The sequence below is a fragment of the Leptodactylus fuscus genome, chromosome 7 (assembly GCF_031893055.1).
Source record: "Leptodactylus fuscus isolate aLepFus1 chromosome 7, aLepFus1.hap2, whole genome shotgun sequence".
NCBI lineage: Eukaryota > Metazoa > Chordata > Amphibia > Anura > Leptodactylidae > Leptodactylus > Leptodactylus fuscus.
Genome location: NC_134271.1, coordinates 72,764,473 through 72,777,834, shown reverse-complemented (window position 1 = coordinate 72,777,834; position 13,362 = coordinate 72,764,473). Strand labels below are relative to the sequence as shown.

At 41.9% G+C, this 13,362-nt stretch overlaps 1 protein-coding gene across 1 annotated transcript in view; it reads right to left on the bottom strand.

The window, feature by feature from the left end:
* Nucleotides 1–13,362, bottom strand: part of CDH16 (cadherin 16) — a 120,163-nt gene that overhangs the window by 68,494 nt on the left and 38,307 nt on the right. The window contains exons 7-9 of the mRNA XM_075282108.1: nt 11,483–11,608; nt 10,935–11,085; nt 6,168–6,398 (exon numbers count right to left, since the gene is read on the bottom strand). Coding sequence (XP_075138209.1) covers nt 6,168–6,398; nt 10,935–11,085; nt 11,483–11,608 — 508 coding nt within the window. The remainder of the gene's footprint in view (nt 1–6,167; nt 6,399–10,934; nt 11,086–11,482; nt 11,609–13,362) is intronic.

Sequence of the window (13,362 nt, the reverse complement as noted above, 5' to 3'; positions counted from 1 at the left end):
GTGGTAGAGATTGGGGGAGGGCTCTTTTAACTCGTGAATCATTTTGGATATTAACTCTAGATACACGCCAACCAAATGGTCCGAGTTATTGACAGGATCTTATGTATATTTGCTAATGGTGTGATATCCCATTTCTTAGTTATTTTTGATCATTTGATCTAACCATGTGACGTGGGGGGGGAGGCATTACACAGGTGCTTTTGGCTATTTATACTTGTGGATACTTTGTGCTGGCAGCTATGAGTAATAACTGTTGTGTAGTCTGAAACACGTCAGAGGGTTTTGTTTTCATTCCATTATATGCATACGTTGTTGCTTTTAAATGGATCTTCAATAAAGCCTTGGATTTTATAAGCTTGGTCTGGCTGCTGGAATTCTATTGTAACCCAGAAAAAAAATCACTGTGTACATTGTGACATTAAAGCATATGAAGAATGTACTGTATTTTCTGGACAATAAGACATGTCTGCCGAGTCAGCACTGTGATTGGGCCTCAACGGTGACCTGGGCATAATGAGCGTCGTGACGTCATTTTTCTCATCTCACTTCGGCCTCCATCTATCAATAATGTCACATTTCACATTGACATAACTTTGGCAGTGTTTGCTTTAGAGAGCTAGAAATTAATTCCTAGTATCCCGAAGTGTGTTATATACTATGCTTTAAGCCGATTTAAGATGTGATTCGTATCGAACTTCGACCTGAAGGGAATCAGGTACCCAAGCTGCCGAACCTGAACATGAAATGAATCTTGAGAGATTCGCCCATCTCTAGTCTTTAATTACCCACCCCCCACACACTCAGTATAACACTCATTTTTGTACCCCTACAAATGCCATACACTTACTCTCTATTCCCTGTTCTTTAGTGATAATATATCAATACAGTGGCTGCAGGGATAGCTAATTGTTCCTGCTGTCTGCACACAAGTTGTACCTACTTCTGCTGCCACTGCAGTAATGTATTAATGATAGTTTATGAAAGGAGGGAGTCAGACAGCTGGCTGCGGCAGTCCTTGTTCAGACTGTTGTCCACCAGTTGAACTATATTCATCCAGGCCCGCACGGATAGGAAAGATCAGTTTGGGGCAGGAAGGAAGAGAGCTGTGCAGATACTGATTTATCAGTACTGATAGACCTGGTATTGATGGACCCAGCTGACTTTGGACTGCAAGACACAGGGACTTTTTAGCAAAGTTTTACCTTGCTAAAAAGTACATCCTATGGTTTGAAAAATATGGTAATTCTAATCATGTCAGGCATTATATCTCAATGAAGTAATGGAGACGTACATCCCTTCCATCATCCATAGTTATCAGTAATTTCCCACTAGGTCTCAGTGGAATTGGGACGCCTTTGTTGTTGGGCCCCATAGCAGCTGCCATATCTGCTACCCAAGTAGGTTCATCCATTCTTTAAATTAAATTCATCAGCAGTGCAAATCTCTCTATTATGCCAATAGATTGTTACAGTTTATCAGTGCTGCCTGGAATAACAGAACTATTTATAGCAGCTTCAGTAAAAAAAAAAAAACACTAAAATGACTTTTTAAAATGCTGCACATTTTTTGCTCAACCTCACTAATACAAAAGGGTGAACCCATCAAGGTTTGTATCATTCTGACTTCAGGTCCAAGATTTGTATTGGGTCTAACAAGTTTGGTACAGACTGTATCTAAAATGGCTTAAAACATAACGTAGAACACTTGCAGGCCTTCTAGGAACCTATCTATCCAATTTCTAGCTCTTTAGTGCAAACACAACTAAAGTTAAAGAGGACCTTTCACCACTTTTGGGCACAGGCAGTTCTATATACTGCCAGAAAGCTGACAGTGCGCTGAATTCAGCGCACTGTCGGCTTTCCCGTTCTGTGCCCGGTGTGAAGAGCTTACGGCCCGGTACCGTAGCTCTTCTATGGTCAGAAGGGCGTTTCTGACCATTAGCCAGGAACGTCCTTCTGCCTCGCGGCGCCAATCGCGCTGTGCTGTGGAGCGGGGAGGAACGCCCCCTCCCTCTGCTCACACAGCTTGTCCGTAGACGAGCATTATCAGGAGAGGGAGGGGGCGTTCCTCCTGGCTCCACAGGACAGCGCGATTGGCGCCGCGAGGCAGAAGGACGTTCCTGGCTAATGGTCAGAAACGCCCTTCTGACTGTAAAGCGCTACGGTACGGGGACCGATAGCGCTTTACACCGGACACGGATCGGGAAAGCCGACAGTGCGCTGAATTCAGCGCACTGTCAGCTTTCTGGCAGTATATAGAACTGCCTGTGCCCAGATATGGTGAAAGGTCCTCTTTAAGTCAAAGTGGAAGTGCCATGTATGTCTATGGGAAAACACATGGTATGCAGTGGATCTAAACTCCAAGTTTAACCATATACTGTGCTGAAACTCATTTATGCATTTTAACATCTATAATGCTCCATAAATTACCTTTTTTATTGGGGAAAAGTGATTGCATGTGGATTTGTAGAAAAAGCCTGTTTGATGACATTTAAGGTGGTGGGTGACAAAAGGATACTGTCTGTGGTGACCTCCATGCGGCAGAACAAATCCCACCCCATGTATGGGACCTTGTTGGGACTTGGCAGCACTGTAAGTGACCATCTGCTTCATCCCAAGTGTGAGAAGGAGCGCTATCACAGGTCCTTCCTTCCAACCGCGACTAGGCTGTATAACCTACATCAAACCAAGCGTAGACCACTCCACACAAGGAACTAATGATTATGACGATGACCATGAGGTCTTCCTCTTTCTCTTCCATTTTTTCCTTAGCTGCTACGGACTCCTAGTATATCTTCTCTTCTCAGCATATGTGTGCCTACGTCTGTATTATATTACTGTGTATTATCCTGTACCTGTATTACTATGCTGCTGTAACATGCTGAAATTTCCCCGATGTGGGACTATTAAAGGATTATCTTATCTTATGTGTTACAGGCTTTTTGTTATTTGGGAGACAAATTTGTTGCTATGAACCACTTGAAAAGTGATGAATTGGCTTTTCTAAAAAAAAAAAAAAAGCCACCAAAGCATATGTCTATAAAGGAAAAAATGGGAGAGTGGTGGAGCCGTTTAGAATAGCAGACACCATCAGCAGCAGTGCAGTAAATGGAACATGATGATGAAGAAAGATAGTGACACTACTATTCGGAGGCATCAGCCAGAGGTGTTTGAAAATCCGCATTGATCCATTCCTGATTCATTTTGACAAAAGTAATTTTTTCCATGCTAGCAGTGTAAAGTTCCCTTGTTTTAGGTGTTACATCGCCACCAGCAGCACTGAACACCCTCTCAGCCATTACACTTGAGCCCAAACAAGATAAAACTCCCATGGCAAACTGGGCCAGCTCCGTCCAATGCTTTAGCCCATTGGTCCACAATTCCATAGGGTGAGAGTTATCTATAAGTGCCCTCTATGTATGACTGTACCTGCTGGTGCAGCTGCTGGGTGTCAGTTGCCTGTTGTGGCTCCAATTTGTGCTGCAACATGAAAAACTTCATCTGTTTCATCATCTTAAAGATACTGTACTGGGCCTGGCTTCTGCTGCTTTTTTACTCCTCCTGACACGCACTGGTAGAGGAGGTGGCGCACTAGCTTAGTGAGTTGTAGTAGCAACTATATGTGGTTGTTTCTGTCCCTCTAAATCTTCCATAATAAATCCCACCAAAGCATTGTCTGTGTAGCAATGAATCAATGCAGAGGACGCAGGCAAAATGGATGGTCTTACAGCATCAGAGCTCAGGGACATTTGCAATTTTTTTAACCCAGTAACCACTTCAGATGAGTAAAACAAACTATTGTTACTAAATAATAAGTGAATATTTAACACTTATAATGATGTTCAAAGATAGCCGTTTTATGACACATGTTTTATACCTGGTTGAAAACTGCCTGAACAAGCAAATTCCCATTTTATGCATTTATGGAAATTTGCTATTAAAAATAACAATAATTATAAATGTGTATAGCTAACTAATAATAGATTGCTTGTAATTTCCAACAGAAATGGGGTGGGCTGTATTTCTCGAGGAGACGCATGTACTGGACCGTATAGGTTTTCCAGTTATTAATAGAGCTTTGTTTTTCTGCAACAGATGGTAAAGGGAACGTGGACATGATGCTGTGGGCTGCTGTTTAGAGACTGCAGATAGACACGCGAGTCTTAAAGAACACAAAGTTTTAATTGGCGAATCTCATAATAACACAGTCAATAACATTGGCTGGAGAGGTTTGCACACCACAGCTCTGCTCAATAAGTCCTCCTATTATTATACTTTCATAATGTGCAAGCTCTTTTAAGCCTTACCCTCTTAGACGAGTCAATGCTGTGAGTCAATGTCAGTGCTGTGAGTCACTTACAATCTGCAGGACTGTTCATCTGTCCCACAACTCACTGTTCCTTCCAGAGAAAGTGCAAATGCATGTCCTGGACTGCCAACACATAATAGATGGGAAATCTATGTACATGTGCCCAGGCTGTGTTCTTTAGTTTAACATACAAAACTTTGCAAGTAGCTCAGGTCTTACTCTATCAATTTCCTTTGGAATTCAAAGGGAATATCTCAGGAGAAAATGACGATCACCATTTACACCACAAAAATGGTGTAAATGATTTTAAAAATTTACACCAAGAAGTGACAGGCTTTGCAACTGGACACAAGGAGGTCGCGAGTATGTGTGTGATTCATGATCAATAAAATAATCTGGTGTTGATGAATCCCATGTGTTCATGTTAAAAAACATATTTTTATTATTTATGGTGATTTGTTTTTTTATTTTCCACATCACTATCTACAGTATATTTTAAATGCAACTCGCAGAAAACAAATGGAATAAACAAGAAAAAATAGATATAGTCCTAAAACTTAGCTTTTAAATAACAAGTACAAATATAACAACTTTTTTTTTCATACTCATTGTAGCAGTAATTTATGTTGGATAGAACATGTCCCTGAGAGAATATATCTAGGAGACACGTAACCAAAATATTAGTGCTAGGATCCAACTAGCAAACAATATGCTAGTTACTACCTCTCCTAAAAAAGCTGGTTGTTTGGAATGTGTAAATATCTGATATTGTTTAAAGGGGCTCTATCAGCAAAATCATGCTGATAGAGCCCCACATATGCGTACATAGCCTTTAAAAAGGCTATTCAGGCACTGTAAAAGTTAAATTAAACTACCCCGCCGTTTTAAAATAGTAACTTAAAAAAGAATGTTCTCTACTTACGGAACGTGCACCCTGGGCGGGCATTCAGGGTGCGCCGTCTTCTTCTTCCCCGCCTCTTCTTCCTCTGACGTCTTCGGGTCCCGTCCTCCTCCGGCGCTTGCTCGCGGACACTGATAAAAAAAAATAGCCCGGGCGCATGCAAAGTAGCACGCGGCTTCTACTACGGCTACTGCGCATGCGCCCGGGCTATTTTTTTTTATCAGTGTCCGCGAGCAAGCGCCGGAGGAGGACGGGACCCGAAGACGTCAGAGGAAGAAGAGGCGGGGAAGAAGATGAAGACACACCCAGAATGCCAGGGTGCACGTTCCGTAAGTAGAGAACATTCTTTTTTAAGTTATTTTAAAACAGGGGGGGGGGGGGGGTAGTTTAATATAACATTTACGGTGCCTGAATAGCCTTTTTAAAGGCTATGCACGCATATGTGGGGCTCTAGCAGCATGATTTTGCTGATAGAGCCCCTTTAAACTAGTGGGGACAGATAATACCATGTAATGATCCGAACCTTTGAAGTATATCACAAACCACTGAGGTCTGACACAGTATAGCAGCATATCTTATCAGAATTGAAAGATATACCATATAGTGTATTAAATGAACAACAGTAAACCTCCCTATATGAACTAAGTAACCTGGGAAAATTATATATAACCATGGAAAGGTCACAAAGATAACCCGATAATATGGACTGTGAACCTAGTGAACAGGGTTATCCAGCCCATACAATGATTCATGTGGACTTTTCATTGTGGGTTATATAGATATCCAATTATATCTCATCTCAGGTTATATGAATGTCCAATTCTAAAGATACGCGTTTCGCCCAAAATTATGTGGGCATCATCAGGAGTTAGATTAAATAATGTGCACCAGCAAACAACAAAATTGCAGTGAAACTGCTTTTCCCGGATGGATGTTGTAAATATTTTATCCCACTTACCTCCTTCTGCCCCATCAAGATCCATGGCTAACACCTCAAGGATGTATCTTTTTGCAGTCTCAGCCTTTACACTGTCATCCAGCAGTGTTATGTGCCCTGTACTTTGGCCAATGTGAAATATGTTATCCTTGGGCAGCGGGGGCTCCTGACTGAAAATTGTATACCTTATCTGTGCATTACTGGTTGTTGGGTCATCAGCATCTTTAGCCTCAAGTTCGATAAGCAGGGAACCTGTAAAAGAAATATTACTAATATCATATCCTTTTGCCTTGTGAAAGTAGAAATATTGTAAAGCGATTAGGAGATCTGTGGAGTTCAGAAGGCTTTTTTCTTTTTTTCTTTTTAAAGCAGCACAGTGGTTTAGTGGTTAGCACTGTTCCCTTGCAGCCCTGGTGTCCTGGAGTTAAATACAGCCAAGGACAGACATTCGCATGTTCTGTCTAAAATTTGCATAGGATTTCTCCAGTTTCTTCACAAAAGTGTACTTATTGGAAATTTAGATTGTGATAGTGAGTGATACAAAGTCTGTAAAGTGTTTGTGTTATGTTGTCTTATGTTGGTGCTATATACGTAAGAGAAATAAATAATAAAAATACAGAGGAAGGGCTCGTTCACATCTGCGTCGCCCTCTCCGTTCTGCAGGTTTCCGTTTCCTGCATAAAATAGAGGCAGGAGACGGAAACCTGCAGGAGTCTCTCTCACCCATTCATTTGAATGGGTGAGAAAGCTGTCCGGCCGTGAGCGTTTTATGCTCTCCGCCGCGAAACCGGGTTTTACAATCCGGACACAGAGTCGGACATGCAGTACTCTGTGTCCGGATAAAAAAAATCCGGTTTCGCGGCGGAGAGCATAAAACGCTCACCGCCGCTCACGGCCGGACCCGGTCTGTGCTTTCCATCTTCTGGCATGCAGAAGACGGAAAGCACAGAACGGAAAGAAGAACGCAGGTGTGAACCTAGCGGAAGGGAGATAAATGCGAACATGTAATTTAGCTTTTTAAGAAGAGTTGAAGAGGACCTTTCACTATCTTCAACTCTTTAGATAGTCTAATAGCTGCTGCTCCACTGATTTTGGCACAGCTGGAATTTTTTCTCTAGCCCCCCACCATACCTGAGCTCTGTACTGTCAGGAAGGCAGTGTCAGGCAGGAGCAGATAAGGGGTGTGATTCTGAGCTCTGACACTGGCTGTCTCTGATTGGAGCTCTGAATCAGCGCCACACCTGACACTGCCCTTCTGACATTAAAGAGCTTAAATAGCACATCAAGCACCAAAACTAACTTGAGATAGTGAAAGTTTCTCTTTAAGGTACGTCTATATGATGGAATTGTTAAGTTCGTGTCAATGCCCAGACCCAGAATCTGGACTGCAGACCGTAGCATCACGGAGACTTTCCCTGACGCTATGGCAGCTAGCTAGGCCCTGCCTGCAGGTGGTGGTCAGCTGTTCCCAAGCTAGCCTTGGCCCCGACAACTCCTGACTCTCTAACACGACAGATAGGGCGAGAGCTACAAGAGAGTTAGGAACTGGGGATACTAAGGTGGTCACCCCTACAGAAACCAAGGTGCAGCTGCAGACAAAAAAAAACAGGAAGGGAAGTGCTGGATAGCAGACACGCAGCACAACACAATACGCAACAAGAGAATGAGGAGAGGGACAGTGGACAGGTGAGGAAAGGGTTAACACAGGACTGGGGCAAAACAAACTGGAACCCAAACCTCACAAATAACCAGATAGTGCCAGGCAAACAGAACTGAAGGACAGGGTAGAGTAGAAATGTGGAGGGACAAACCAGACTCACACACAAGGCAACACTCACACCACTTCCTAGTCAGCTGTAATTCCACAAAACAATCCTCCTCCCAGAGCCACAAATTCCAGTTGGTAACAACGAAAACCATCAACTAGTGAAGCCAGCCCTCCTCCTAATAAAGGCCCCAGAATAGTCCCATAGGATAATGGCAACAACCAACACCTGAGGTTCGATCCAAAAAACCTCAAGTAAATTCTGAAGGTGAATACTCACTGTCCAAACAGGTGGCCCAATGGCAAGGAAACTACCAGAAGACCCCAGACCACTGGATCCAAACCCCACCAGAAAAACACACAATTTTTATACAAGTCTTCAGGTCGTGACAGGAATTTGGCACTGATTATCAATCAGATTCTGCCTGAAAATCAGCGCCAAATTCTGCACTAAATATACCTCCTATTATTTTCAGTGGGAGGCAGAGATCGAAACATTATGTGTCTTATATACTGCGTGAGTCCTGTATGTGTGTAGATAGGTGTGTGTATATGTTGTATATGAATGTATGTGTGTGAGTAGATGTGTATATATGTAAGTACTAGCTGGTACCCGCGACTTCGTCTGCGGTGATTGTAGCCGTGGGTATATACAGGCGTGGGTAAGGTTTTCGTAGTGTGTATAAGGGATGGGATATGAAATGTAAGTTTGTATCTTGTTTTTGCTGTAATTCAGAAAATACATGAGACTTTTGTGTTGAAGTTAATTTGTATTTGAGCTGCTATATGGTGTTGTGAGAAACTTTACATAGTGACTTTGGGACAGAAGTATTTTAAGTTAACCCTTTCCCGCCGATGCCATTTTTTGATTTGACTCCCCTTCTTCTAAACCCCATAACTTTTTTATTTCTCTGCTCCCAGAGCCATATGAGGTCTTAATTTTTCCTGGGACAGATTTTTCTTCATGATGCCACCATTATTTATTCTATATAATGTACTGGGAAGCAGGGAAAAAATTCAGAATGGGGTGGATTTGAAGAAAAAATGCATTTCTGCGACTTTCTTACGGACTTTGGTTTTACGGCGTTCACTGTGCAACCAAAATGACATGTCCCCTATATTCTGTGTTTCGTTACGATTTTTTTACATTTTGACCCCTTAAAAAAAAAAAAAAAAAAACTGTGTTAAAATATTATTTTTTGAAAAGTTGCCATATTCCGACAGCCGTAACTTTTTTACACGTCCGTGTACGAGGATGTATAGGGTGTCTTTTTTTGCGGGGTCGGGTGTACTGTGTAGTTCTACCATTTTCGGGAAATGTTATTGCTTTGATCACTTTTTATTCAAATTTTTATCATAATCAAAACAGTGAAAAAATGGCGGTTTGGCACTTTTGACCATTTTACCCGCTACGGCGTTTACCGAACAGAAAAAATATTTGTGTAGCTTTGTAGAGCGGGCAATTTCGGACGTGGGGATACCTAACATGTATGTGTTTCACAGTTTTTAACTACTTTTATATGTGTTCTAGGGAAAGGGGGGTGATTTGAATTTTTAATCCTTTTTATTTATTTTCTTTATATTTTTTTTACTTTTTTTTATATTTTTTTTGCATTTATTAGACCGTCTAGGGGTATTGACATGGGTGGGCGGTGTCGCGGATTGTCAGAGCGGTGGGGGTCGGTAAACATGGCTGCTCCGGAGCGTTAAAGAGAACCTCCTGGAGTATCGTTAAGGTGAGGGGCAGAGTGGTAAAGTATATGTATATGTGATTGTGTGGGGTTAGGGGCTAGGCTGCAGAGGGCAATATGAATTTTGTGGCTTGCTATGGTCCAAAGTGTGTGAGATTGCAGAGATGGTGGTGTGAGTTTGGGTTTTGTGGGGGTCCTGGCACAAATGTATGTGCGCTATTGTGACGAAAAGTAGCCTATTGTTTAATCGGGTGTATTAACTATGTTTGTGGAAAATTTCAGCCAAATTGGTGGAGCGGTTTTTCCGTGATTGAGGAACAAACATCCGAACATGCAAACATCCAAACACACAAACCCACAAACTCACAAACTTTCACATTTATAATATTAATAGGATATACAGCATATCAATGTCTATCTATCTATCTATCTATCTATCTATCTATCTATCTATCTATCTATCCTGTATTTGCTTCTATACAGGTCTACCATTATATATACTAGAATAGTATTTTATAATGTGATGTTTAGGCCCGGGTCACATCTGTGTTCAGGTTTCTATTCGTGGAGTCTGCTTGGGACCCCCCAAACAGAAACCTATATGCATTAAAAAGCGGTTACTTTCAGGGTCTGAAAAGACCCCAGAGTATAATAATTGTTCATGGGTGTTCATTATGGGGTACAATACTGTGTGTAGGGGCCACTATGGGGCATAATAGAGCGCGCAGGAATGCGGCGCCGGTCGGTCGGTCGAGGTCTTTAGTGTCAGTCAGGAAGGGGGGGGGGGCAGATGTCAAAAGTTCGCTACGGGGCCCCGCCATTCCTAGTTACACCACTGACTGTCTCTATATATTACTGATATCTCTCTGTTGAGGAGCTCTTCTTCTCTTCCTCCTCTCTATAGAGTTTGTACAGATGTGATATGAAGAGATAAATACATGAAGATACTAGCACTTTTGTAATATAAAATATATTGCATTGTTTAATGTCTCCACTTGAACTGGGGATTTATGAAAAAAAAAGTTTAGTAACATATGTAAATACAGGACATGTTCAACTCTGACCTTTGTAAAATGGGAGACCCAAGTTAATTGACCTTTATCAAAATTAGTTGAGTACCCATGTGATATTATATGTATCATTATACGGTACAAGCAACATGAATTTACTATTGAACCCTAGTTATAACTCTACAAAGCTCTCTACTGTATATTATTCGTTGCAGTGACATACACATAAGTATTTAGTCCTCATACATAGCAGAACAGTTGTACATTTTATACATCAGATCAATGAAGCTAGTTTGATAGTCAGCTCTCAGTAAGTGCCCACCTTTTGCAGTGCCCTCTGTAATATTCACATGATAGGTCCCTTGAGGGAATATAGGTCCATTGTCATTCTCATCCGTCACAGTAACAGTTACCTCCAAAGGGTCACTATACAAGATGTTATCCATGTTCAGGGCTGAAACTTGGATTTCATACTGTGCCAAAAAAGAACAAAAAAATGAGCACCAAATAAGGAAATAACTAAAATTAATAATATATCTATTACTACATAACACGGGATTGAGTACAGTCAGAGGCCTATGCCTGCAAACTGGTATTCTACAATTAGTGAGATAGATAAGGCAATCCTATATATCGCCTCATGTCGGACATCAAATTTCATATGTTGTTTATCATTTGTTGAATGCAATTGGAGGAAACGGTATAAATAATTATATGTTATCAAACAAGTAAAAAATATATGTTTAATCACTCAGGATAATCTAGTAAATAATCCAGCCTGATATCTGAATATAGAAAGTAGGAAATAAACACCATGACCTGGTAGGCAGATACAGAGTGAATGCGTGTATATGATGTGCTATGGATCACCTGTGATTGTTGCTCCCAGTCCAGCTCTCCAGTCACAAAAATGTCTCCAGACTCATCTACTGTGAACAAATCCCCAGGAAAGTTTCCTGACAGGTGATACTGAACTTCTGTACTGTTCCACAGCACCTAACAGAGTTTCATTACATTATTTCAGACAGGCAAATGAACAGTTAAAGTCTTTAATCCAGTATTAGAAGGACCTGACAGTGCTTATTACTTATATTATCAGGCACATACATACATTGAGGCTAAGGTCCCACAGGATGTCCCACAGCAATAAAGCGCTGTAGGAAAAACCGCAGCGGAAATGCACTGCGGTTCCTCTAGCAGTGCTTTAAACAGAAAGTTCATGGAGTTTTTTTCCGCAGACTTTCTGTTACAATTATACCTATGGGGAAACCGTCGGCGCTTCTACAGGTATAATTGACATGTTGCGATTTCCAAACCCATGCCGTTTTTGGCAATTGCAGCATGCCCACTCCTCTGTTTTTACCGCAAAGTGGGCTTGGGATTCGCTAGAATCCCATTCACTTTGCCTGTACTGTAAAACACTGCAATTTTCCCACGGTGTTTCCACCGCCGGCAAGTCTTGGCATTTCCGTCCCGTGGGCCCTGGCCTTAAGGGCTGGTCCACACACTCAGGCTAAGGCCCCACGGGCCAGAACCAACGCTCTGAAGCGCAGCGGGAAAAACCGCAGTGTGAACGCATTGCGGTTCTTCCCGCAGCACTTTGAACAGAAAGTTCACAGAGTTTTCCTCTGCGGCTTTCTATTACAATTACATCTATAGGAAAACCGCGGGCGTTTCCGTAGATATAATTGACATGCTGCGATTTTCAAAACCATGACAGTTTTGAAAATCGCAGCATGTCTGCGCTGCGATTTTTTTCTGCAAAGTGGGTATGGGATTCGCGTGAATCCCATCCACTTTGCAAGTACTGTAAAACGCCGTGATTTTTCCCGCAGCATTTCCGCCGTGGGCAAATCGCAGCGTTTCCGGCCCGTGGAGCTCCGGCCTCAATCTGCCAGGAAGGAAATTTCTGCTTCAGGAATCTGAAACAGATTTTGGAAGCTGATTTTGATGCTGCTTCTGAAAATCTGATCCAAAATCTACCTCCTATCAATTTCAGTGGGAGTTTTAGGCAGAATCCGCCTAAGGCCAGGGGCCCCCCGTTTTACAGTAAGGGCAAAGTAGATGGGATTCAAGCAAATCCCATGCCCACTTTATGATAAAAACCATGTTGTGGACACTCAATGATTTAAAAAAACAGCGTGTTTTTAAAAGATTAGGAATACTTTTGGTACTGGATTCTAAGCTTTTCTTTGTGCACTTTGAAATCAAACTGAATCAGTTTATGCATGGATCCATTGTTTTTATTAATAGATGGTGAAGGTTCTTGGTACTGGATTTCAAGATTTTCTTCATGCTCTTTATTAGTGCACACTGCTTATATTTATGCATCTCTTTACCCTGGTGTTTTTGCCCTGTTATTGAAATAACATGTGTAGAGCTGGCATTCATTTTTTTCTACATATTGTTGCGTATCCAAAAGAGATGCCCACTCTTAATTTGAGGTCCCCTCTTCTCACTGCATACCTATATCTAGACAGGAGTCTAAAAGGAGTCTACCACCTAACTGAAGAGGCAGTTAGTGAAGTGGGAGTGGCCTTTAGCTCCTTGGGACACAGCTCTTGCCTCATGCCCTCATGCACCACCCCATGCAGTGAGAGTTGATCCTCCCATTGCTATGGCATCACCCATCGTACTTGAGAAGTGAGACCAGTGCTCTCAGGGATGAAGACCCGCCCCCAGTGCACCAACTGCTTCATTTGCCTAAGAATTCAAATTTGATTTTCTTCAAATAGAGAAGAATGACATAT